Source organism: Pogona vitticeps, chromosome 6 (assembly GCF_051106095.1).
Source record: "Pogona vitticeps strain Pit_001003342236 chromosome 6, PviZW2.1, whole genome shotgun sequence".
NCBI lineage: Eukaryota > Metazoa > Chordata > Lepidosauria > Squamata > Agamidae > Pogona > Pogona vitticeps.
The window spans coordinates 2,050,696-2,076,242 of NC_135788.1; the positions used below are offsets into that span (position 1 = coordinate 2,050,696).

The 25,547-nt window shown below is 49.0% G+C and overlaps 1 protein-coding gene across 6 annotated transcripts; it reads left to right on the top strand.

Annotated features, from left to right (window-relative positions):
• Nucleotides 1–32: 32 nt before the first annotated feature.
• Nucleotides 33–25,541, top strand: KIF9 (kinesin family member 9). Of its 6 annotated transcripts, none has more exons than XM_020777579.3 (21): nucleotides 34–146; nucleotides 1,029–1,135; nucleotides 1,300–1,465; nucleotides 4,173–4,279; nucleotides 5,885–6,109; nucleotides 7,303–7,386; nucleotides 7,491–7,583; nucleotides 8,776–8,923; nucleotides 10,627–10,691; nucleotides 11,117–11,194; nucleotides 12,521–12,589; nucleotides 13,033–13,137; nucleotides 13,916–13,971; nucleotides 16,184–16,274; nucleotides 16,485–16,618; nucleotides 17,195–17,389; nucleotides 19,057–19,265; nucleotides 20,111–20,290; nucleotides 20,841–20,956; nucleotides 21,817–21,921; nucleotides 24,406–25,541. In XM_020777579.3, the coding sequence occupies exons 2-21, from the start codon at nucleotides 1,040–1,042 to the stop codon at nucleotides 24,511–24,513; spliced, it is 2,430 nt and encodes an 809-aa protein (XP_020633238.3). In that variant the 5' UTR covers nucleotides 34–146; nucleotides 1,029–1,039; the 3' UTR covers nucleotides 24,514–25,541. The 6 variants fall into 6 exon arrangements, with proteins under 6 accessions (XP_078234520.1, XP_020633238.3, XP_078234518.1 ...); XM_020777578.3 differs by lacking the exon at nucleotides 34–146 and adding an exon at nucleotides 163–277; XM_078378392.1 differs by lacking the exon at nucleotides 1,300–1,465.
• Nucleotides 25,542–25,547: the final 6 nt, after the last annotated feature.

Below are 25,547 nucleotides of genomic sequence, written 5' to 3' on the forward strand. Positions count from 1 at the left end.
AAGAAAGAGCGTCGCCGGAAGTCACGCCCCTTCCTCTTTGTACCCGATGACGTCACTGCCACCCGAGAAGAGGGCGAGAGAGGGGGGAAATGGCGGTGGCCATAGCAACGGCGAACGCCGGAAGTGCTGCTCGCCATAGCAACCAGGTGCTTCGCTCGCTCGTGTGCACCTTCACTTCGCGCGCCCCGTGGGGTTCCCCCCCCGACACACACACACACACGCGCGCGCCCGCTGCTCCCGTTTGGCCGCCGCCGGCGGGAACGCGAGTCGCTCCCAGGTGGGGTCAGGAGGGCCAGCCTGCCGGTTCCCACGGCACTCATCCTGACCAGCCCGGGAAGCCTCCTGAGCGGGCCGGGGGCTGAGCCTTGGAAGCGTTGACTTGGTGTGAGGGGTGGGGGGTTAAGTTCAAAAAGTAGGGGGGGGGGGACTCTCACCCACCCCACCCCTTCCTCCTCCATTTGTATTCAGAGGCACCCCAAGGCTGCAGCTGATGAGGAAGGAGGGTTCCCCGCCGTGGTTTCCCCCCTTCCCTTCTTCTCCTGCTGCTTCTGGGACGGTTGTGCCCCTGGCCCCAAGGCCACCCAGGCAGGCTGGCTGGCTCTTCTCCAGGGAGGCAAAGCGGGGATTCGAACCCCTGACCTCTGGCTCCACAGCCTGGAGACCTCAACCCCTAAGCTTTTCAATTCGATATCTACTGGGATTTAAATCTAAGGCGTTCTGCAAACCCATGTTCCCCGGTGTGGTGTACTGGATAGGAACATGGGTTTGGAGAACAAGGTGCGAATCCGTGCTCAGCCGCAGAAACTCACGGGGGGGGGGGGGAGGAGTGGAATTAGTGAAACCACTCCTTAAATATCTCCCTTATAGGGTCGCTGTAAGTCAGGTTCCGACCTGACAGGGCAGAACCACAGGAAGGAAGCCAAGTTGATCTGTCTCTCCTTGATCAGGAGTTCTGTTGGACCTCAAAAGCTCCCTTTGTTTGCCGCAGTTTCCTCTTATTTTTGTTCCTCTCTTTCTCTCTTCCCCAGGATCCTTCACAATGTGCGCCAGTCAAAAGAGAGTGAATGCCTTTGCACGAATCAAGCCGACAGCTGAGTTTCCTCAGGACATGATCAGAGTTGGGGCAGATAATAAAGTAGGTAAATATGTACAGGAGAAAACAGGCATGACAGAGTTCAGGTTGCCTCTGTAGTAGCTTGCTTTTCCTAGTATAGTGGATTCCCCCCACCACCACCTTCTTGATGTGTTTGTGTGTCTTATGATTTGTTGTAACTGGCTTTCAGTTAATTTCTTTTCTAGACCATAGAAATATACATTGAGAGAGATCGCTCAAAAGGAGTTGTCAACAATAAGCAGACAGACTGGTCGTTCAAATTAGATGGTGTTCTTCATAATGAGTCCCAGGATGCTGTTTATGAGGCAGTCGCCAGAGACCTGGTCTCCCAAGCTCTTAATGGATATAATGGTAAATTGCTCTTACCATTATTCTTGCTTCCCTCTATTTCCATCTGGAAGAGAAGCACCGTGTTGCCTCTGAGTTACTCTGGCATAGCCCTTTTTTCCGGGGCGTTCATTGACTCCTTATACTCTGCTTTTATCTGTTCTACCTGTCTTGCTTCTAGCATTGGCACTGGCTGTATAGATAGCGAGATGAGGAAGCCACGAGGGGTTTATTCCAATGTATAGTAAAAGCTTGAGGGAACAACGGTTAGACAGATTTATAGTTGGCTGATAGGCTGTACCCAAAAGTGGTCATCACTTGTTCTGTGTCATCCTGGGGGGGATGCATCAAAGGATGACAAAGGTTTTGTTCTTTCAGGGGCTCCGTGTAATTCAACAGCATGATCAATGATTTTGGCAAACAGATGGAAAAGAAGTGTACTAATCTTGCAAATGACATGTGTTTGGGTGGAAGAAAGAACTGGGGTTCAGATTGGTGACAAAATGAAGACATGAGCTATAACTAGCAGAATAAAATTCAACAGAGATAGGAGTAAAGTTATAAAAAACCAAAGAGAGAAATGCAGAGTTATAGGATGGGGGAGGGAACACCACTTTGAAAGCTGTACATATATGGAAAGGATTTGATAGCTTCTGTGGACTGTGAGTTGGCAATGTGAATCAGCAGCTAAAGCAGCTAATACCGTTCTAGGCTCATAAGCACGAAGGTATGGCGCTGTGCTCTTCCTGTGCTCTTTTGTAAGATCTCACAGGGAGTATTGTGTCTTGTAATGGGCACCCCAATTTAAGAAGGTCATTGACAGACAGGAACTTGTCCAAAAGAGGTAATCAAACACACAGTGAGAGTGTTGGGCGCTAAGACCTAAAAGGAAAGGTGGAAGAAGTTGTGCATGTTTGGCTCCATGAAGAGTCATTTAAGGTGAGCCAGGTGGCAGCCATCTTCACATGTTTCAAACTTTCATAGAAAAGTAAAGTTGGAAGGGTCCTACAAGACCATTGGGTCCAAGCCCCTGCTCAAGGCAGGAATACCATCAAAGCATATCTGCCAGGTGATGATCTAAGTTTTTTTTTCTTGAAGGCCTCCAGTGTTGGAGCACTCAACGCTTCCCCTTGAGGTAACAGTTTCCATTGTTGTACTGCTCTAACACTTAGGAAGTTTTTCCTGATATTCAACCCAAATCTGGCTTCCTGTAACTTGAGCCCACTGTTGCGTGTCCTGCACTCTGGGATGATCGAGAACAGGTCTTCCCCTCTTCTGTATGACAGCCTTTCAAGGATTTGAAAAGTGCTGCTGTACCACCCCTCAGTCTTCTTTTCTCAAGCATCAACAGGACCTGTCAGGTGGGCCTTTCTGTTGAGAATTTTGGTTAAATATGTGTTCTCAGGACATAAGCAGAGTTAGGAGATATCAGGTTGCAAAGACACTGTAACACTGAGAGAGTAAAATACAACTTAGTCTAAAATACAGAGAGAATAGACATTCATATGGCAGCATAACACAACATGGTACAATACATAGCATAGAAATAAGTGATCTGACAGCAAATAAAATGTCCCCTTTACACATGACCTATATACATTCCTGGGACCAATCAGAAAACACATTACTTCATTTTCTATTTACATAAAGTTACACCTTACAGCTGTACAACATCAAGTCCTTAAACCTTGGTACCCACACCTGAATACACTCAGTGCATGACTCAAGTAAAATCAGCCATTTTACATTTATTGTATAAATATAAACATTTATATTTAATACATTTTGAGATCAAAATCTCAACACTTCCCCCCTCCTGCAGCTTGAGCCCTTCTTCTACTCCCCTCCCTAACTCAGGTGGCAAGTATGGTAGCTGGCAAATAAAATTCTGGTACAGCCGTCTACCCATGCTTCCAGTGAGTTAAATCTCCCATTGTTAAGGTAATTAAGCTAAAGTTGTTTCAGTGAGTGTTTAGTTATGTACCAGCTCTTTTGCTTCTTCTATCTCTGTAAGAGGAGTTTTCTTTAGAAATGATTTTTAAAAAGAGTCTGGAGGAGGAAGAGAAATGGGTTTGTGACTTTACCCGTACGTGGCTGATCTGCATTGTGCATGGCAGCCTCTGTGGCAAATGGAAAAAGGAGGGTTTCCTTAAATGTGATCAGAGGGCTAAGAGCATACATACCTGACCAAATGTGGAATAGATGCTTCCACAGCAAGACTGGTGGAGGCAAATTGAGATTCTCAGCGGTGCCACTTACTCACAGACAGGAAACATAACACATTTTTCATGTTTTGTGAGCCATCCCCTGCTTCGTTTGCTGCTGGGATATATTTCTGAGATGTTCTCAATGTTGTAATAGCTGTAGCTTTATTTGTATGGTTGCGAATGACCTCCGTTTGGAAGCTGCCAGTTTTCAGAGTGGTAGAAATAGCATTTCGGACAAACGGGCACCTTCTGTCTGGTGATTCCTTGGTGCATCTTTCTAACCACCTTATTGCAACAATAAACAAGTTTCAAAATGTACTGTTTTCCTTTATTTGTATTCGTCACATTTACTGATTTAATGGGAATGGAGGTATTCATCCCGTGGAAGCGTGGGGGGACACGTTATGTATGCAGCACGTCTCTGCGTATTACTATGAAAAAAGTGCTTTGGCTAAAGGAAGACCAGTGATGCATGTTTGCTCGTGATCCTAGCAGAGACAGCTTGAATTTATGGTGTTTTCCAGGTACTATCATCTGCTATGGGCAAACTGGAGCTGGCAAAACCTTCACCATGACAGGAACCACAGGAAACTACAGCCATCGGGGGATCATCCCCCGAGCTATACAACAGGTAGTTTGGATCATCATGAAAAGCTGTTGGTGCTGATGAGAAAGCTGAAAGGGATGAAGCCCCTCTGAGGAGGGGCAATTCCGGAGATGTATAAGGCTTTTGCCTGCAGCCAAAGCAGGTTGCAGGAGAAAGAACCACGAGGGCATTCCCTGACTTCTGGAGAAGAAAAAAATGAAAGAGCTGGCTGGGGGAACCGCACACCCTGTATGAAACTTTTTGTTCCTTCCTCTGTGCAGATGGGATTGCGTTGCTTTGGCTCTCAGCGTTTTTGAGTCGTTCGGCTTTCCCGGTCTGGTGCCTTTCAGAAGTGTCAAGCTAGGGCTCCCAGTCAATCCAGGAAGGGAGTGTGGTGGGAGGTAGAATCATAGAATCGTGGCCTTGGAAGGGGCCTCTAAGGCCATCAGGTCCTGCTCCAGGCAGGAATACAAATCAAAACGGCGGTCTGCCAGATGGTTGTCTGAATTTCTCTTGAAGGCCTCCAGTGTTGGAGCCCTCACCACCTCCCCCTGAGGTCATGGGTCCCGTTGTCTTACTGCTCTAATAGCTAGGAAAATCTTCCTGATATTCAGCCTCAATCTGGCTTCCTGTCCCTTGAGCCCATTGTTGCGTGTCCTGCACTCCGGGATGATCAAGAACAGATCCTGCCCCTCCTCTGGATGACAGCTTTTCAAGGATTTTAAAAGGGCTATCCTGTCTCCCCTCAGTCTTCTTTTCTCAAAGCTAAACAGGCCCAATTCTTTCAGTCTTTCCTTCTAGGGCTTGGTTTCTAGTCATCTGATCATCCTTTTTCTCCTCCTCTAAACTTGTTCCAGTTTGTCAGCATCCTTCTTGAAGTGCAGTGTCCAAGATTGGACACAATACTCAAGATGATGCCTAACCAGGGCTGAATAGAGGGGAACTAGCACCTCGCGGGATTTGGAGAGTACTGTTAATACAGCCTAAAACAGCATTCACCTTTTTTTTTGGTAGCCCCATCACACGGTTGGCTCATGTTCAGCTGGTGACCGGCGACTATTCTAAGATCCTTCTCGCTCGTAGTATTGCTGAGCCAGATATTCCCCATATATATTGTAGCTGAACATATCTGGAGGTCACACCAGGTTTGGGAAGACTGGGCTAAAGGATCTCTATTGGATGGAGAGAGAGTGAAGTCTCCTGGGTCACACCCCTGTTCCTTTTGTATGGATGAGAGTTCTCTGCTGTATGATACCCTGATTCCCAAGCCAGGTGGGGGGGGCAGGGTGGGGGGAAGCAATACATAAGTTGTTCTGTGACCTTGAAGCTGATCTTATGAAGGCACATCCAGCCATTTTCTGCAGAGCCCTCTGAACTGAGCGCTTCCTTGAAATACCTTTTGGGCTTCCTTATGGATATGTTTGCTCTATAATGAACAAATTTTTGTGTCGATGGAAACCTGGTCAGTATTCATATTGTTAGACTGATAAAGTACCTGAGCAAAAATGAGCCATTTGGGAAAGCTTGTATTTAGTTAGCTTAGAAAAGTTTTAGTCTTATTAAAGTTCTAAAACTTAGAAAAGTTTTACTCTTTCTCAAGACAAGAGAAAGCACCAGGTTTCTCTTGTTTTGGGTGGCTGTTTTCTGCAGGTATTCCAGTCGATGGAAGCACACGGCAGCCAGTTCATCACCGTTCGGATTTCGTACTTGGAAATCTACAACGAGACCATCTATGATCTTTTATCCCTGGCCCCTCCTGGCACAGCCAACGAAGCCCCACTGTCTGTGGTTGAGGGACCCCAGGGCATCTCTGTTAAAGGCCTGACTTTGCATCCGGCTCCCCACGAAGAAGTTGCTTTGAATCTCTTGTTTGAGGTAAGGAGAGCCAGCGAGATATCAGCCGCCTTCTCTGCAGTGACTGAAAGGGAAGAGTCTCTATAAGTTGGCAGGTGTTTTTAATATACCAGTTTTCCCCCCCTCCCCTCTGGTCAGTTGCATCTGGTTCTGCTCCAGGAGAAATTTGGGTCGTGCTCATAGGGCAGTTGTTAACATTTTAACTATGATGTTTTTCCTCACGGAGCTCTAGTGTGGCTGGCTGGGGGGGATCTGGGTTTTGTAGTCTTAAAAATACAGGATTTCCAAGCTCTGATGGAAGTATTCTGGGGCTGATGAAAATCCCCTAGGTATTCTCATCTGCCCATTTTCTCCCACTTTGGAATGATACTTCCCAGAGTTCCCTTAGAGGAAAACCCTGGCTTTTAAACCAATCAAAAACCAGATTTGTGTAAATTAAAATACAGCCTTTGTATCCAATACAAACGTGCTGCTCAGAGTAGTTACTGTATACACACAGCAGAAATGTGTTGGTGCCTGTATATAGGAGAGTCTGTATGCACAAATGTTTTTCTTGGCCCCACCACCTTCACAGGTGCATTTGGTGAGGGACACAGGAGAGGAGGGCCTTCTCTGCGGCTGCTCCCAGAGACTCTGGAACTCCCTCCCACTGGAGGCCAGCCTCACCCCATCTTTGCTGTCCTTCTGCAAGTGGGCCAATAGACCTCTCTCTTCATGCAAGCTCTCTTTAAGTGACTGGCCATCTGAGAAGGTTTTTTTCCCCCTCAAATTGGGTTGATAGGCGCTGCTGCTTGTAAATGTCCAGCATTTGGCATTGATTTTATTTACTGTTGTTTAATTTGATAAACCTGTTTAATTCTCTTTTAATATTTGTATGCTTAGGGTTTTTAGCTTTTAATATTGTCTTTTTAATTACATAAGCCGCCTTGGGTCTTTTAAGAGAAAAACATGGTCAAATATTTTCAATCAATCAATCAGTCAGTTAATCAGTCAGTCAGTCAATCAATCAGTCAATCATACTTGATCATAGCCCAGATGACTCTGGGAATGTCTTTATATTTTCTGTAATTAGAAAATTGCACTCATCGCTATTGGCAATATATTGTATTGCAAGGGAAGGCCTTCTCCCATCCCATGCAGGATATAAATAGAAGAAATGCACCCTCTTCCTTCTGCTCTGGCTGCATCTCTCCTTCTTTTCACCTCCTTTTCAGGGTGACACCAACAGATCTGTTGGCCAACACGAACTCAACAGGCACTCTTCCCGGTCCCACTGCATCTTCACCATTTACATCGAGGTCAGCAGCCGTGCCGTATTTGTGGGGTTCTTGTGCTCCCTTCCTCCGGTGGAAGATCTCTGCGGTCTTCCGTCCGCACTGATGCTTGCGATCTCTCACTCCAGTGTCACTCCAGAATCCTTTCAGATGCCAGGTACGTCACCTCCAAAATTAACCTGGTGGATCTCGCAGGCTCAGAGAGGCTGGCAAAGAGCAAAGTAAGTCATGGGTGTGTTGGGTTGGCTTGCCTAGTTTTAGGGGCTCAGTGGTCCTTAGGGATAGCCTGCCACTGGAAACGGGAGTATTGCCAGTGCTAATTGTGTGTGATTGTCACAGCAAGCCCTTGCTTGCCTCGACTCCTGTGGTTGGCAAATCAGACCGCTTTGTTTTGCTTGCTTTGTTTTTCGTTGTTGTTGGGTCTTCGGGCCCTGCATGTATTCTTCCTTTCTAAGTCTAATGATCAGATGTTAAAATCTTCCTGAGTCATGGCTCTGGAACACTAACAGGATTCCAGCCCTCCTGACAGCCATGGAGCCTCCACCTTCTTATGAGAAAGCAAAGGAATGGGGCCTCAGCGCTTCTCCACTCACCAGACATGCCTTTCTGCACGAGGGCCAAAACAGATGCTCAGGAATGTGGTCCTGCTTCAGAGCGCTCCTTCCTTGCATCGGTCACCCATCTGCCAGCACTTTGGGTTCTGTCCGTTTTTGGTGTGTTTCCCCGGTGTTTCTGTCAAGGCGAAAACCAGGATGGCACCTTTTGGCATTGTTGAGTTTCACCTAATCGTAAAAGGTTGAGCAGCTGGAACTTTGCTATTGAATTGTGCCACTGAGCTGTATTCACACACACACACACACACACCGGTTCTAGCAATATTTGTTGTGTAGTTACTGCTATTTGCCTGTAAGAACTGCTGGATAGCTCAGTGGTTTAGGTATCTAGCTGTGGAGCCAGAAGTTGGGAGTTCGATTCCCGCCGTCTGTGCCTCCCTGACAGGGGATGGACTTAATGATCCCGGAGGGTCCCTTCCAGCTCTGTAGTTCTAAGATGATGATGATGATCTTTAATGAACTACTGGAAAGCTAAATGGTTTAGGCATCTAGCTATGGAACCAGAGGTTGGGAGTTCGATTCCCAGCATCTGTGTCTCCCTCACAGGCTGGACTTGATGATCTGCAATTCTAAGTTTATTAATATGATTATTATTAATTTTTAATTTACTTTGGTTTCATCGTTAATTTTAGTTGAATGCCACTTAGAATCAATCATTGCTACTTTTGCAAAGATCCGATTGTTCCTTGTGTGGGCCTTTTGTATAGACAGGAAGGGTTTAAAAAATACTTTGAGCGAATAAGCATATGTACAGGTTCATTGCACTCAAAGGCATCCTCCTGGTTTCTCTTTGTAACAGTCCGAAGGCCACGGGTTGAAAGAAGCCACCTACATCAACAAGTCCTTGTCGTTCTTTGAACAAGTGGTCGTTGCCTTGTCTGATCGTAACCGGGAGCACGTCCCCTTCCGCCAGAGCAAGCTCGCCTACACCTTGAAGGATTCATTAGGTATGGGCTTGGAGCAGGGACAGAAGGGGATTACGGGGTAGGAAGGGGTGCCGGACATGAGGGCACCCAGGCTGAGCTCCCTGCTGGCCCACAAACTAGCCTTCGTTCACAGGCCTGTCTTGAAGCTTAGCTTCATCCGCTTGCACCCTCCCTCTGTTCGTTTGTATCTCATCCTTCTCTTAATTAGCAGCCCAAGTATCCGGCAGCCAATAAGCCACAAACATGTTGTGCGAAATTGAAAACCACTGAAAGCGTTGGAGAATGGTCACAAAAGAGCAAAGGGTTCCTTCCTTCCTTCCTTCTGCGTCACTCCAAGAAAGCTGAAGCCAAGCTTCTCTGCAGTCGAGGGCAGCGGCGCAAGGGGTCTCCCCCGCCCACCACCCACCCTCGGATTTTCCCCCATGCAGACAAGCCATGCAACTGGCCATACATCCTGTTGCACAACCAGGATCTCAACTGGGCATGGGGAAGGGGCTGGAAACGGATGCAGTGTTTCATCAGGATGGCCCTGGGCTAAGAGTTTGAACCCGAAGTGACCGTATTTTAAAACAGCCCAGTTAAAAAACCTACTGAATTTACTCAGCTTAGGATTACACGGCCTTGCAGCCATCAAACCAGAGGCCCTGCCTCCAAGGCCCACGTGGGGGTTACCCAGGCAGGGAGGCCCCAGATGATAGAAAAAAAATTAAGCAAAAGGGCAGCCATTTATTTAGCCTGTGTCATAGGCATTTTCTTGGACTGCAAGGAGAACAAACCTATCCGTTCTAAAGGAAATCAACCCTGAGTGCTCACTGGAAGGACAGATCCTGAAGCGGAGGCTCCAGTACTTTGGCCATCTCATGAGAAGAGAAGACTCCCTGGAAAAGACACTGATGTTGGGAAAATGTGAAGGCAAGAGGAGAAGGGGACGACAGAAGATGAGATGGCTGGACAGGGTCATCGAAGCAACCAACATGACTTTGACCCAACTCCGGGAGGCCGTGGAAGACAATAAGCCACCAACATGTTGTGCGAAATTGAAAACCACTGGAAGAAAAACCACAAAGAATCGGACACGACTAGACAACTAAACAACAACAACAAATGACTTTCCACAGGAAACAAGAAGAGCAGCTTCCAGCAAGGGTACCACCCTGCATCTGGAGAGGAGGGAACCATTTTGCTTAACCCTTAAGCTGCCAACCTGGCATAAGCCTTACACCGAAATTTTTGTAGCCCCAGCGGCAAAAATCAACACACTTCCTGATAGGAATTTGCATGAATTTGACCCAACTCCGGGAGGCCATGGAAGACAGGAGGGCCTGGCGTGCTCTGGTCCATGGGGTCACGAAGAGTCGGACACGACTGAACGACTAAACAACAACAACAACAATAGGCATTTTCTTGGTGTTCTTTGAACTCCAAGCCCAGCAAACCATGATTAGCAAATTAAAAAAAGAAAAAAAAGTCAAAACCTTTATATTTCCAGCCTAGCACATCTTTTTTCAGGAGGGAGGCATGGTGAAGCCCAAAGGGACCTGGCAGTCAACCTAAGCCGAGTCAATGGATCTTCTGCTCTCGAGACTGTTGAGGAAGGACTTGTGTGACCTCATGGTGGAAAGGGGGTTAGGAAGCGACAGCATCCATGAAAAAACTGCATCAAGAGCAGAAAGAGTTTGGGACTCACGAGAGCTGCTCTCGCTTCTTTCCTCTCTCTCTCCTAGGTGGAAATTGTCGTACGGTCCTTGTGGCCAACATCTGCAGCGAGGCCGTCCACATCATAGAGACGGTAAGCGTCCCTGAGCCTTTGGGTCAGGATTGGGCCCTAAAATGCCTAGGAGCGGAGTTGCCAAGTCCTAGGGTTTTTAAGGCACGTTGTCAAAAATCAAGCAAAAAAAAAAAAAAGACAGGGAGAGAGACTCCTCCAGCTGCACAAGTGAACCTTTCGTAAAAAGTGAAGGTTGGTTAAGCCCTACCCCGTTTTGGAATAAGCCCTTCAAGGGTGCTCTCGAAGAGCCTTTCTTAGCCTTTCTCTGTGGCGTATCGTTGTGGCTCCCAGCTGAGCGTGAGGCCCTGCCTGGACTCATTCCGAGAAAGGCAAACCACGGTGATCTCTGTTATCAGTAGACATGGCAAAGAACCTGCTGCAGGAGAGTGTTTGTGCTCCAAACCAGTTGTCACGCGGTGAACTTGGTGCCCTTTGTGTTTCTCCAGCTGTCCACGCTTCGTTTTGCGACCAGAATGAAATGGGTGACGACCCAGCCAATTGTTAATGAAAAGATTGACAGCGAGGTGGGTGTCCATTGCAATGAATCGGCTGTCTGGGGTTCTGTTGATGACTTAGGGGTTGGAGGGCAGCTGGTGCTCTCTTTTGAGATGGGGTGGCATCCTTAAGGTCTGTCGGCTGGACCATAAGTTTGTGGGGGGCTTTAAATGATCACCCAGGTGATTATCTAGAGAGAGAAGACGGTGGAGCAAGGCAAGAATGATCTTACGAGAAATCAAGCGGGGGGGGGGAGGGGAAATAGCAGGGCAGATGTGTTGTTTAGCTGTTGTCTGCCTAGCCCTCGAGAGTCTCCGCTGGGCAGAATTCCACACTGAATTCTGGTTGTGCCTCTAGATTCAATGATACAGAAGAACCACTGCTCTCTGTTGCAGTGCAGGTAATGTATTAATTTAAATTACTGAGCAGCTGTCATTCTGGGAAGGCCCCTTCATGGGCTGTGAAAAGTGCAGAAACAATAGGAGCGTTAAAACTGTAAGGTAGATAATCCAGAGACCCAGCAGGAAAACAGAGCACATGGGGGGGGGGGGGAATTTGGAAAAGAAAGCTCCTAGAAAGGTTAATCATCATCCTGGGCCCTCCAGTCCATTCTGATTCATGGTGACCCTTTTCAAGCTTGTCCAGGTAGAGAGTCCTCAGAAGGGGTTGACCCTTCCTTTCTTCTGGGGGCATTTCTGGGACTGGGAGCAGCTCACCCAAGGCCACCCGGGCTGGCTCTTCTCCCAGGAGGCTCAGTGGGGGGAATCGGACTCCCAACCTCTTGTCTCCAAAGCCAGGAGCCCAGCTCTACTGATGTGCCCAGACAGCTGAAGGGACTAAAAGGCATGGCAAATCTCAGACGTCTTCCAAGTGTGTTTCAACCTCTGAAGGGAGGATGGCAAAAGAAGAGTTCTTGAAAGGGCTGAGAAACGGGACCGCTCTGGTTTGTCCCGGTAGGCCCCAGAGCAGAGGAATGCCTGGGGCTGCTCTTTCAGCCTCGGGTGGTTTCGGAGGGCTGCAGACAGGTGCCAACAGACCTTGCCCGGTCGCAACGAGAGCTCCGAGCCAATCATCTGGATTGTTCCCTGGTCATTTGACAGCTGGAGTTGCGACCCTGAGCAGCAGTTGGATGGGCACTTTAGCAATAAGGTTACTTTCAGGATGGCTGGGACACAGCAGAGCAGGAGTGTGTGTGTGCGCATGTGTGTGTGTGCGCGCACGTGCACATGCGTGGCCAGGTGTGTGTGTGGATACGGATCCCATGGCAGGAATCTGCATGCAACCTTGCCTTCTCTCTCTCTTTCTCTCTCTCTCTCTCTCCATGTCCTCCTACGCTGTGCTTCATGCTTGCTTAGCGAATGGTGAAAAATCTGGAGAAAGAAGTCCTCTACTTGAAGAACGAGTTGGCCATGCACAACTGTTTGGTACGGCGCAGCACGGGAAGGCCCGGTTAATGCATCGTGGTGGTGCAGTTCTGCTCGGTGGTCTGATGCTGCTTTGTGAACTTGTCGGGGAAGGGAGAGTGGGAGGGGGAACCGGGTTCTCTCTCTTGGCCCCCAACTTGCCGTTCAAGCCATTATTCACCCGCCAGGTCACACAGCTCAAGAGGTAAAATGCGGCTTGCATAAATTAATTGTGGAGGAGGGGTGGATTGGAAGGGCTCCTCTACCCCCTCCCTTTCTGCTGTCATGTGTTGGCCGCCTCCTTCCTGCCTGGATGGGGAAGACAATTCTTTATCTTCATAGTTCTAGGGTGGAAAGCCACGGAAGTAAGGCTTAAGTTGGTTTCTAACATTCTGGGGAACAAGTGTGGGAGGGATCGTACATGTGGCTCATGTTCCTTGTTTTTTTTTCTCTTCTGGGTCCAGCTCAATCGCCCTCTAGTATCTTACGAGCCCCTGAACGAAATCCAGATAGTGGAGATCAACTCTCAAGTCCGCCGGTACCTCGAAGGAGCCATAGATGAGCTAGACGTAAGCAGCTGCACTCCAGCAGGCCAGCGGGGTTGGGGGTGGCGGACCATGGGGTGGCTTGGATAGCGATGATGAGGGTGGGTTCTGTTTCCTGTGTGCTAGACAGCAGAGCTGGTGAGGGCAGAGCTGGGCCCATGAGCACAGTCAGCCCCGGGGCATGGGCAGTGGGGCCCATGAGGATGGGCAGGAGGAACTGGGACTGGGGTTGGAGAGAGCAGGGAGGGAGGGATAGCAGAAGCAGCTGGAAAAGGACCCTCTCCTTTGCTGCTGATCCCTAGTATAAAGCCAACAGTGTAGAGAATGGGAACACGGTTCGTATCCATCAAAATCTGAGTCAAATTGGATCGAATGCATCGTCTATGCTTTTGCTTTCTTTTTCCTTTTTGAATGATGTGCCAAGACCCACGGGAGATCGTGCACAGATCTCTGCAGATTGTTCAGAGAAACGGCATGCCCAGATCCGGAAATAAAAAAGCATCGGTTAAAAATGCATAGGTTAGGAAAAGTGTGTAGACTTCTATGCCGGGAAAAAAAACAGCAACAGCAACCCACAGCTTAGTCTCACAACCAGATTATGTCCCATGGATGGGAAGAAGGTGAAAACGGGGAGGTGTTCACCTTTCTAATCCTGTATAAATGCCGTGTCTTTTGGCCGGTTCGTTGCCCCATGGGGGGGTCCCCTTTTTAAAGGCTGGTCAGGAGCCCCAGCTCCATGGTCCTCCCACCCCCCACCCCCGACTCCAGGGCAATCCTCTTTGCTTCCACTTCTCCTCTCCAGATCATGAGCGTCAGGCAAATCCACGAAGTGTTTAACCAGTTCAAAATGATTTTGAGGTAAGTCCTTGAGAGTCCCGCTGGGCATGGGGTGCTGAGGCCTTACTTGGAGCCCCTCGCTGCTCTTCTGCAGACGAGGGCTGCATGTTGAAGTCATGCAAGTACAGGGAACTGACCTTTTCCTGGGAAAACCATTATTGGTCTGGCTTAGAGGCTCTTTTGAGTTCTTTCACAATACTTGGTAGTCTTGGACCCTTTCAACAGGGGAATTGCTGCAGGTTGAACCGAACTCAGAACCTATGTCATGGAGATCATATGATTCCCTCGCTTGGCTTCTGCCCCTCTTCCTTCAGATTTAATCCCTTCTTTCCCTCCCGTCATACAAAGAGCCATGCTGGTAACAGACACTCCAGAGTACATATTCAGACAAAAGGAATAATAGGTAGAGAACAGTATTTAAAGGAGAAGCTCTTCCTAAATGCAGACCCACTGTCTATAGAAGGGACATGGCCTTTCTTGTGTAACCAGGCGGGCCCTGGAAGAGGGTGAGGAAGGACACATTGCTAGAAGTGTGCTAAAGTTACACACTTCAGACATCAGGGATGCTCTAGGCAGGGAACAACAGACACATTAGAACGTCTCTGAACATCTCGGAAGGAGGTGCTTGGTTTGCTTGGAAATATCTTGGAATTCGCCTGTTCTTCTTATGGCTTCTTGATTCCTCTTCCCACCCAACACCCCAGACATGGAGAGGCACAATCTCAAAATGAAAGAGGTCAGACTGGAAGAAGAACCTGTTGTTTGGAAAATGGACTTTTTAAGAGTTCAGCTTCCAGGATTTCCTTGCCACCTAGTGGCTGGAAGATCCTGGGAGATAAAGCACAACGAAGCAACTTTTTCAGCCTCCGAGAGAACCTGACGCTCTGTCAGGGGACAAGGGTTGGGGTTTATCCCTGAGTCCAAATCCAAATGATTCCCAGTCCCCAGGCAAGGGCGCCTCTTTGATAGGGATCAGCCCAGTTATTCTTTACCTTTTTAAAAAAAGTTCACTTAAAACATCTCCAGCGCACACGTGACCGTCAAATGTGTGAAGAAGTGCCAATTGCCTAGAATTAATAGCTTCAGAAACTCCACCGGGCGGTTGCTTCACAGCCCTGCGGATTAAAATACCTCCTCCCTCAATCTAGCATTTAAGGCTTTTTTTTCACCTTTCAGCCTCCGTGCTGTTGATCTCCCCCATCTTTCCATGAAGTGTGTGAAAGATCAGATAGTGACACCCTCTACGTGGGAGGTGCCATTCTGAGCCGCTCCACCTTGGCGTTTTTAATAAGCCCATCTGGGGAGATGACAGGTAGAAGCCGGAGGGATTCGCGCAGTTCCTTTATGAATGAAGTGGGTGGATCATTCAGGCCCTCTGATGCTTTTGTGAGTTTCAGATCTCACTAAGCACCTTGAATCCCAGTAAAAGAGAAGCAGAGATAGTAATGTGGCACCTACAAGGCGAACTAGCTTTCATTTTTCCTAAGCTCTCGCGAGCCCAAGCCCCATTGCTTCAGACAAACGGGGCGGCTGTGTCTCTAGATTTCTTGAATTTGAGCAGTGAGAGATCTCTCTCGTTCAAGATCCCGTCCCTGGCATCTCCAGGGCACAGGGTCTGTGGTCAGAAGGCTGAGACCTCGGAGGGCCACTTGGGAGCACAAATTACAGGGCTAAATGGACCAATGATGATTGGACTCAGCCTAACAGGCTGCAAACTATTGTGAGGCGCTCTCAGAGAGCAATGAGACATCTCTGAGCAGGGCCTGTTCAGGTAGAGGCGCCCATGTCTTTCTAAGAGGGACACCAAATGATTCCCTCTGCAAGTCAGGGTGCCTTAAAGGCACACCGTTCTGGCAGGAGGTAAGAAATAAATTCTTTTTTTTTTTGTCATCTTTGATTTGAATGTTCTCATCCCGGGATAGTTCTTTTGAGTCCTCGGCTGGATTCGCAGAGACTGTCGGACAACCGAAACGATCATCGTGCAGCCTTTAAAGCCTTGAGTTTTCCCTTTGGTGGACCTTTAGACTATTGGCGTAATAGACTTCGGTGGGGTTGAGGATAATAAGGAAACCCCGGACCCCTTTCTGCTTTACCTGGAGAGACTCTCTTTGCCTTTGTGTTGATTAATATGGGTTTCAGCTTTCTGTAACCCCCCCCCCAAAGGGTGCCTCGCACTAATCAGGTGGGATAGACATGAAACAAATAAATAGCAAATAAACGTCCCTCTCTTTAGCCAACAAGAGCAGGAAGTGGAAGCCAGGCTGCGGAGCAAATACACCCTGATTGATAAAAACGACTTTGCAACTCTGTCTGTCGTCCAGAAGGTCAGTGAGGGTGCAGCCAGGGCTTTATGGGTGCTGGGGCTTGTCGGTTGGCGATCCCAGGCTCCTTTCCTGGTTTGTCCCTGAAAAGCACAAAAGCTGAAATCTTTAAACGCAAGGTTTGCATGGCAAAGGGGTGGGGGGGGGATACTTTGTCCTCGCTATAGAACTCTTCTGGGTCCCAAAATCAAACGGGCCTTTTCCCGTTGTCAGGCAGGTCTGGTGGATGCCGAGGGCCACCTGGTCGGGGAACTGGATGGGCAGAGCTTTGGCATCGGAGCGGCACCTTCCTCATCCAAGCCGGGCGGGAGGAGGGCAAAAGCCAAGAAGGGCAAAGAGCCCGTCAGGTGGGTCTCCTCTTGTTTCCAAGTTTCAGAGGCCCAAAGGAAGCAGCTCCAGCCACAAGGCCAAACGTGGCAGAGAAGCGGTACAGACTTTGCAGGAAGGGGAGCAGAATTCTGGGGCTTGAACGCTCCGTGCAGATCATGACATGACATCCTTGTTCCTCTTTTTCTGAGTTGCGGGAGTTGGAAGGCGAAGGGCTGACACCCTGCCCCTTGAAGCTATACAGATGTTTGCCTAGTCCCTTCCACTTCCTCTGAGACTTTTCCACCCGTCCCCAGGGTTATCGGTGAAGCTAGAAAGCCAGGAGCTGGTTTTCCTTGGAACAGTAAAAAGATCTGGTGGAAGCAGAGTGTTGTGCACTCTCAAATATGGGGTGGGATATGGGGTCTGGATGGAAAGCTGCTGCATGATCAGCCAAAGCCTCCCTTTTTAAAGGGACAGGTCTTTCTCTTGGCCATCCCTGTTGGCCTGCGGCTCTTAAAGCCACTTCTGTCTAGTTTCTTAGAGGAGAGCTGAGCCTCCCTTTAGTCTCCCAGCAGGCGGATCCCGTCCAACGTAGCTTTCTGTTTGTCTTCAAGCCCCGTGGTGCGGAAAGAAGGGCTGGCAAGTCCTCTCTCTGGGAAGGATCTGGAATCGGTGTCCCCCTCCCGCAGCCTGGTGGGCGCCCCCACCAAGGAACTAGACACCAAGGATGTCCGGGAGCAAGAGGTTGCCAGCCTGGAGACACATCGCTCGGACTCTGCACCGAAAGAGGATGCGGTCACAAGGCCCAGGTGGAATTCCTTCCTTCCTTCCTTCCTTCCTTGCTTCCTTGCTTCCTTGCTTGCTTGCTTGCTTGCTTGCTTTCCTTTATTTATTTTATTTATTTATTTATTAAATTTATACCCCGCCCATTTAGACCACATCTACTCTGGGTGGCTTACAATAAAAATAGTCAAAGCAATATAGTAAGTTAAAATGACAATTTAAAACAGCGATAACGGTATCATTCAAGATCGAAAACAAAAATTAAGTGGGGACGGGAGGGAAGGCCTGCCTAAAGAGCCAGATTTTAAGTTGGCTCTTAAAAACTAACAGTGAGGGAACCAGGCAAATCTTGGAGGGGAGACTGTTTAAAAGGCTAGGGGCCACTGCCGAGAAGGCCTGGTTTCCTTTCCTTTCCTTTGCTCCCTGACCCATCAGTGCCATGCACTATTCTAGGCAATCTGCAGCGGGATAAAAACATGATTGCCATATATTAAATTAAAAGAAGCGAACAAACCCAGAAAACCTCGAAGAGGCATCTGTGGCAAATAAAATGTGAAGTGTGAGGTATATAAACAAACAAAACAGACAGGAAAACTGTATCAAGCAAGTTTGCCAAAAAACGCCTCTCTGCAAAGCAGAGTTTTCAAATGCCTTCCCAATGTTGGGAGGGAGGGAGGGAGGGAGGGAGCCAGGAGCAGCTCTACCGGGATCTGGTTCCGGAGCGTGGGAGCCACAGCAAAGAAGGCCCTGGTGGGTTCTGGCAGATGATTTCCTGGCCTCCTTTGGAGTGGCCGCCTAGCGAATTGCCTGGGAGGACCTCACGGAGCGTATAGAGGTCCCTGGGGAATGACGTTATTGGGGCTATCTTAGGAAGGTGCGAGCGAGCGCAGTAGCCGACGGAAAGGGGAGGAGGGGAGATCGACTCTTCCAGCAGCCCTTCAGTTTTGTAGATCATCTTGACCTGGGCAGACATTCAGGCCAATTCATGTCCAGTTAGGCCATCCCCTCCTTCCCTACCTTTGCACAGTGGAGATGGTCTATTTTCCAAATAGTTCCATGTGGAGAGTCAGGACATCTCGGTAAATCCATGGGCCTGAAGGCACCAGGCTCTGTGGCTCCTTTGGAGATAAACCACTTTACAGCCAGCCCATCGTTAGGACGGGGCATCCCTTAAAGGGTTCAATTGTTTCTTCATACTAACACAGGGTTTATCCTTCCAGAAGTTGCCCTGAGAAAAGCTTTCAATGGGTGATTGGTTACTAGGAGGTAAGCGCAGGCTTCATTTGCCAGGTGATTGTGCAAACACAGCAGCTTTGAAGGATTGCAGTGTGAAGGGGAAATGTTGTTTATTTGTTTGCATCATTTGTGGGGTGCCTTCCTGCAAGTGGGGGGATACCCAAGGCAGCTCATGCGGTTAAAACATGTGACACTCAAAGCACAATAAATTGCAGGTTAAAAAGCAATTAAGCAAGCCATAATAATATTAAAAGGTTTAAACATTTTAAATGCATGTTGAGAAAAAAAAATGTCTGGGGATTCAATCACGGTTACTTACAGCCTGCCTGAAGAGGGAGGTCTTCCACAGTCACTGGAAGGATAAAAGGTAGAGGGGGGGATCACCCTAACCATCATCTTCTAATTGCAAAGCATCCTCAAGGTCAGCCCGTGGTCCTCACCTGTCTCTTCTGTGCAGTTCCCCACCAACCAAGGCAGCCGCCTTTGAGGACTTCAAGAACGAGCGCGGGAGCGAGATCAACCGGATCTTCAAGGAGAACAAAGCCATCCTGGTTGACCGCCGGAAAAAAATGACCGAGGTGGCCCAGCGGGTCAACCTGCTGAAGCAGGAGATGGACGCCACCCGGCAATCCCTGGAGGTCCAGAAATTTGAGCGAGAGCAACAGGGTAAGCCTAATAGACCAGGCCGGCTCTTGGGAAGCAGGGAGAGGCTTGCAGGGGTGGGGAGGGGGTTGGGGAACGGAAATCAGGTCTGCAAAGGCAGGCTCCAGCGAGCGAGGTGTAAGAACTTAGAAGGCAACTGAGATTTGTCATCATACAAAGATGGAGCCTGCTAGGTTTACTGTATTGTTTGGATTTAAGCCACCGAATGTTTCGCGGGATTGGTGTTCCACGTTTGCTGTGCCTGGGACCAAGATAAGGAGCAAGGTTGAGAAGATTGAGAGGAAGACCAAGCACCACATTCCTCCTAACTGGGATGAGATAAGCCACCTGCAGATCTCATGTGGATTATGGGCAGTGAACTGTGTTACAACCTCATCATCCTACTTGGTCGACTCCTTGGGAGTGTCAGAAAGAAGGTGGTCCAGAGACATGCCCCTCCTCAACTGATCTCCCGGTCTTGGCAAGAGCTCCGCTTCTTTGCCCCGCCCTCTTGGCTGATCTCCCAATCAGAACAAAAGGGCGGGGCAGAGAACTCTGGGCTCTTGCTTGTCACTGGGAGATCAGCCAAGGAGGTTGGGAAAGCAAGTAAGCACGGCCCGGTGAGGGGCTGGAGAGCAGCAGCACCCTGACTGAGGAGGCAGGGAGAGGGGAGCAGCAGCACCCTTCCGACCACCTTGACGAACTGGGACGAATTGGTTCACGCCCATCTCTACCCACTCTTCCCCTCCAATGGGAGGAACTGCAGTCCTGTCACCTCTGGAGGAGGGCTGTCTGCCTCCTCCAATTTTGTTCCCATTGCTCTGAGATTTTCCCAGAAAAAAATTGGTCCTCCCCTTTTGGCCTTGCAGGAGAATACCTGAACGATGACGGACAAATCATCATCGACGAAGAGGAGTTCCTGTTGCTGATGAAGCTGAAGGATCTGAGGAAGCAGTACCGGGCAGATTACAATGAGCTGCGAGGCCTCCAGTCGGAAGTTCAGTATTGCCAGCACCTGGTCGACCAGTGCCGCAACCGACTGGTCGCAGGTAGGGCTCGCGGCAGGTTCCCGAAGGGTTCGGCTCTGGGCAGAAGCTCTCTGTTCTCTGGGCAGAAATGCCTCGCAGAGTCACTGTGGCAAAAACCACAAAATCTCGGAGCAGCTTAAAGACGAGCAAGTTCCCTTTGGCATCGTTTCCTTTCGGGACCGCAGGCTGTTTCATCTGAGGCAGGCCGTGAGGAAGGTGGACTTAGACCTGGGAATTTTTTCCGAGGTGCCACTTGTGCGGGTTCTGGGTGCCGAGACCACACAAGCGTGAACGCTTCTCCTGAACCCACCTGCCAGAGAAGGGCTTTGACGGGGATCCAGGTGCTTCGTACAGGGAAAGGGCTGGCTCTCGTGAGCATCTGCCAGAGGCTGGCCTAAGTTTTCCCCTTGAACTAGCAGGCTTACCGACTGTCTGCTCAGGCCATGCTCCGTGGACCCCCGGCTCCGTGGCATTTTCTCAGATGCAGGGGACAGATTTACGCTCTCCCAGCCTGTGGCTCAGTGGCTTTTCTTTTGTGTATGATATGCCACCCCTTTTTTTTGCTTTTCAGAATTTGAAATTTGGTACAATGAGTCCTTTCTTATCCCGGAAGAGGTCCAGGAGGCACTGAGACCTGGAGGAACCATAAGGCTGGGCATGATTCCCATGAACAGAGTCCTGACTCTGGTGAGTAAGGCCGGGGGAGTGGTCTGCCTTCCTCACCCAAAACGGATCGGCTGCTCTGCACCAGGCGCCCTCTGATCTGCTGTTGGCACCAACGGGGGGGTCGGGTGGGTCTGGATCAGCTCTCAAGGGGCCTTTGGGGAATAAGGAACCATTTTATTGGCCCGCCTGTCCCTGTTTGGTTGTCATGCCTTTTTCTGCGTTCTGTCTGTTGGGCACCTGTAATTCCTGAAAATATTTGTGGCTGTAGATATTCCTATTTTGCGATTTTTGTGGTGTCTAATTAGATAGGCTGTTAGCTGCGCCGAGCCGCTAGGAGTAAGGTTGGGTGTCAATCCAGTCAAATTGTTGCAGTCCAGGAAACAACCAGCATTTCCTGAAGAGACTGCTGTGACGACAGAAGGAGCAAAGGGGCTGTGTGTGTGTGTGTGACAGGATACATATGAAGTGGCTCACAGGGAGGAGGAGAATGACAGCACGTGAATGATCCAAGAATTGGTTGGAGGAAAGAGAGACGCTTCTGTCCTCCAAGGACTCTTCGTGATTGCCTGTTTAAAGCTTCCTCATCGCAGGCCTGGCATTTTCCCCTGAAGGCCATCTTAAGTTCACTCGGCCCCGTCTCTTCCCATTGTAGGGACAGAGGTTTGGTGCTGCCCTTGAGCCTGTCTAGATGGGCCCCTGCTAGAGGAGGCAGGGAAGCGCCAGACTCCATTTAGGCCACAAAACGAACCGGCACGAACTGCCAAACCAGTGTTTCTGTGCCCATCTCTCTCCTAGAATTGATTTGGGCATCGATTAGCCCCTTTATTGCAGTCCTGAGGTCCCTCTTTGGTTTTTGCCTTTTCTTCTTCTCTTCCCTCCAGGACGAAGACGACCAGGAGAGGTTCGACCGGATGCAGCAGGAAGTGCTGCCGTTCTGCCCAGCTTCCGTCTCCTTCTACAACGCCAAAGCAAAAGTGGACCGTAAGGTAAGAGTTCCGGTCGTTATATCTCAGGGGCCGAAATCAGATGCCAGCGTAGGAGCAAACCTCGACTCTTTCAGTCCCTGTGGCCCAGCTGCCCCCATCTTCGAGCTGGAAAGCGCGCTGCATATTAAACAGGTCTGATCGAGGGAGAAACTGCTCCCAGGCATTCAGAAATGGATGCTTGCAGTCCACGACCTTGTGGAGGACATTTGTGTTCGTGTTGATCCGACCGAAACACTGACAGTAAACAAAAGGATGTTTCTTTTGACATCCACTCCAATCGAGTGTTGGGAGAGTGAGAACAGACAATCTTTCTTGACCCAGTGTGTGGTTAGTCTGTGGAACTCCTTGCTACAGGATGTGGGGGTGGCCTCTGGCCTAGAGGCCTTGAAAAGGGGATGGGACAGATTCCTGGAAAGTCCATCACAGGTGACAAGTCATGATGGGGGTGTAGTATAATCTCCAGGCTTCAAAGGAAGGGACCTCCAAGTATCAGATGCGGGGGAAGAGGGGGATCAGGAGACAGGGATCTGGTCATCTCGGGTGCTCCCAGAGGCATCTAGTGGGGCCACTTGTGAGAGACAGGAAGCTGGACTCGAGGGGACCTGGGCCTGATCCAGCACAGGGCTCTTCTGAGGTTCTTATGTTCTTGTTAGAACCAAACGCAAGCTGCAAGCTTTCAAAATCTTACCAAACCCTTCCTTAGAAAGGACATTCGGAGCACAAAGGAGTGGAGCCAATGTTAGGTTTTAGTCCGGCTTCTTGACACAGACGGAAGGCTTCTGAAGCCTGAGGTGGGAGATTGTCCCAGGTTACAGAACGCAACGCCTGTTTTTCGAGCTGAGCAAGTGAGGGGGGGCCCTGGTTGGCCCCCCTCCCAACGTTTGCTGGATAACAGCCTGGCATAACAAGGGCCTTGTTGCTCATCTGCCCTAAATATGTGGCTCATCCAAGGGAGAGATGCAACTGTGTAAATTCAGGAACAGCCATACCATTCATGCCGCTTGCAGGCACGAGGCAGACGAAAGGCTAAAAAAAACAAAACACCCACAAGTGGTTGTTTTGCCTTTCTGAATTACGAGGACTTGTTTCAATAGGTGCAATTATTATTAGAAGGCTGTACGGATATATTGCATTACATGAGTGGGTTGCTTAATTTACACGTGTACCCACCCACACATGCTCTCTGAGCAGCCTAGTTTAATTCATCAAGTGCTGTCAGGTTGATTTTGACTTGAGCGTTTCCTAGGTTTGAGGTTCTTGGAAGTGGTTTACCCATCCTCTCCTTCTTCCTGGGGGCACTTCCGGGACGGCGCAGCTGGCCCAAGGCCACCCAGGCTAGTTCTGCTTGCAGGAGGTCCAATGGAGGAGTTGAAACCCAGGCCCCTTCCTCTGCAGCCGAGTTCCCAACTCATCCAGCCAGTCCTGTTCTGCAAAAATAATTTATGATACTAATGTATGTACAGTAGAAAGACTCTAAAATGCTGCCTTAAAAATACCCTTTCCGGTAGAGAAAAATACAGGAGATTTACTACTCAGTTCCTAAACTGCAACAGCCCTTAACCCGTGGGAACTCGAATGCCAAGATAACGTTCGTTTTTGGTTCCTTTAAAATAGAATCATAATTTTTTTTTAAAAAACTTTCCTTGTTTAAAAGAACCAGGACCATTTAGTTTCTGGAGAGCAGACCATTTTGCCAGCGTAGTTAACACAAGCCTTGCATGGGGAATTGTTGTTGTGCAAAATAATGACCCCCCATGAAGAAAACCAGCCCTCCGCATGCACAGTGTGAACCCTTGTGCAAACAGCACAATTCTGCGTGCAGACGGCATCCCCTTTTATTTCCAATCCATGGAAGCTCTGTAGGAGGGTGGCCCCCGTTGCTCAAAAGGGCCCGGGGGAATAAAAGGAGGTCTTTCTTTGCCTGGTGTGGTGAAGAGCAACACAACGACGACGGGAGAACGGTGTGACATTTCTTTAAACTATCGGTCGGGACCAGCTGAAGAAGACTTATTTTTACAATCTGCATCAACCCTAGGGGTGAAGGGAAGGGTTGATAAGGGGACAGGAAGAAACAGACCAGGAGCAAGGATGGGGTAAGAGGTAGGAATCCTGGTCCCTGGACAACCCACCAAAAATGATTCCTGGCCCCTAAGGCCTCGGGTGAAACCCCTCCATGTATCAAGATGTTTTCCTATATAATCCTGGGGCTGATAGGCTTGGATGCATTTTGCTTTAACTGGAAATGCAAAAAAGTCTTAGGATTCAGCAGAGCCGGCTCTGGAAGGCAAAACCAGGCACATTTCTTGCGTGAAAGGCCCCTGTGGGGTTCTTATTTGGGGGGGGGCTGAGGGGGAGTTCGACCTCAAATAACAGGAATGGTGGGGAGGGACATGTTTCTGGTGGGATGGAGAGAGCTCGGTACCTTTTGCCTCTTGGAGACTCTTTATATGTACCTCTCAAAGACTGCCTTTCCTGTTTCCAAAGCATAAGTATTCCCGAGCCATGAGTGCCCTCGAGCAAATGAGGAAGAAGCCTGGATCCGTCCAAGCGGCGGTGAAGAACAAGCCCCCCTCCGTCCTTCACATTGTATAGCGGAGCCAGAGTGAGTCGTGTCTCTCATTTCTTACAAACTCAACAGACCTCTTCACGGTGCGAGCCCAAAATATGTTTATTTTCAACATGGATGGATGGCATAATAAAAGTCTGCGATTCTTAAGTATGAGTCACAAAATCCTCTGGTGCAAAGCTTGTTTTGTCCAACGCCATTCACAAAGATGGTTGCCTGGTTAGGCAATACCTCGGTTACTGGAAAGTAAGATTCAGGGCCGTAGAGTTGGACTGAAAATAGCGTTTGCACGTATCTTTGAGATTAAGAGGACAGGAACTCGGGCAGACTGCTTCACGAAAGACAAGGAGCCTGCAAAGTTTGCTGTGATATTTCAGTGTTTTCAGGGGTCAAGGGAGATGCCATGAATCTCTGGTGACTACCCTAGCCGTCATCCCAAGCATCTACAGCCGTGGCCACTCCGGCATCACTCTGAGAAGAGCATTCCGCCTGCTTCTCGGACGGCCATTCAAGGGTGAGGAAAGTCTTCAGATTTCCTCCCAGATCATTAAAGGCACTATATCCAGGAACGGAGTCTCTGTGATCTGGCTAACAGTTTTTTAAGAGGGAGGAGAGGTGTAGTTTCCCACACCGCTTGCCTTCCAAACAGTCCCCGCAGCCAGATCTCCCCCTCTTGCACACAGATTCTGCTTCCTCCTTTTTGTTTCCATGGTTTACTGTCAGCTCTATCAAAACCCCAGAGAAAAGCTCCTGGGTAACATTTTGGCTGCTCTACAGGAGGAAAGCCCTCAGATAAAGGTGGTCAGGTTACTCTTGGACTGTGGCTTTTATGTCACATACAGAACAGCGCTGTTCACAAAAGCGGCCAGAAATATTCAAGCTAATTTCCTGAAATACATTGCGATCAATTGTGCGGGGCACTCCCAGATCTGAAGGGTCTCTTATTATTTTATATGTCTGTGATTTTATCATGATTTCATTTGATCATATTTGTATTTTAAACAATTGTGACAGCTTTTAGCTAATACAATAAACTTGAACTTGGATAGCTGCACAGGGG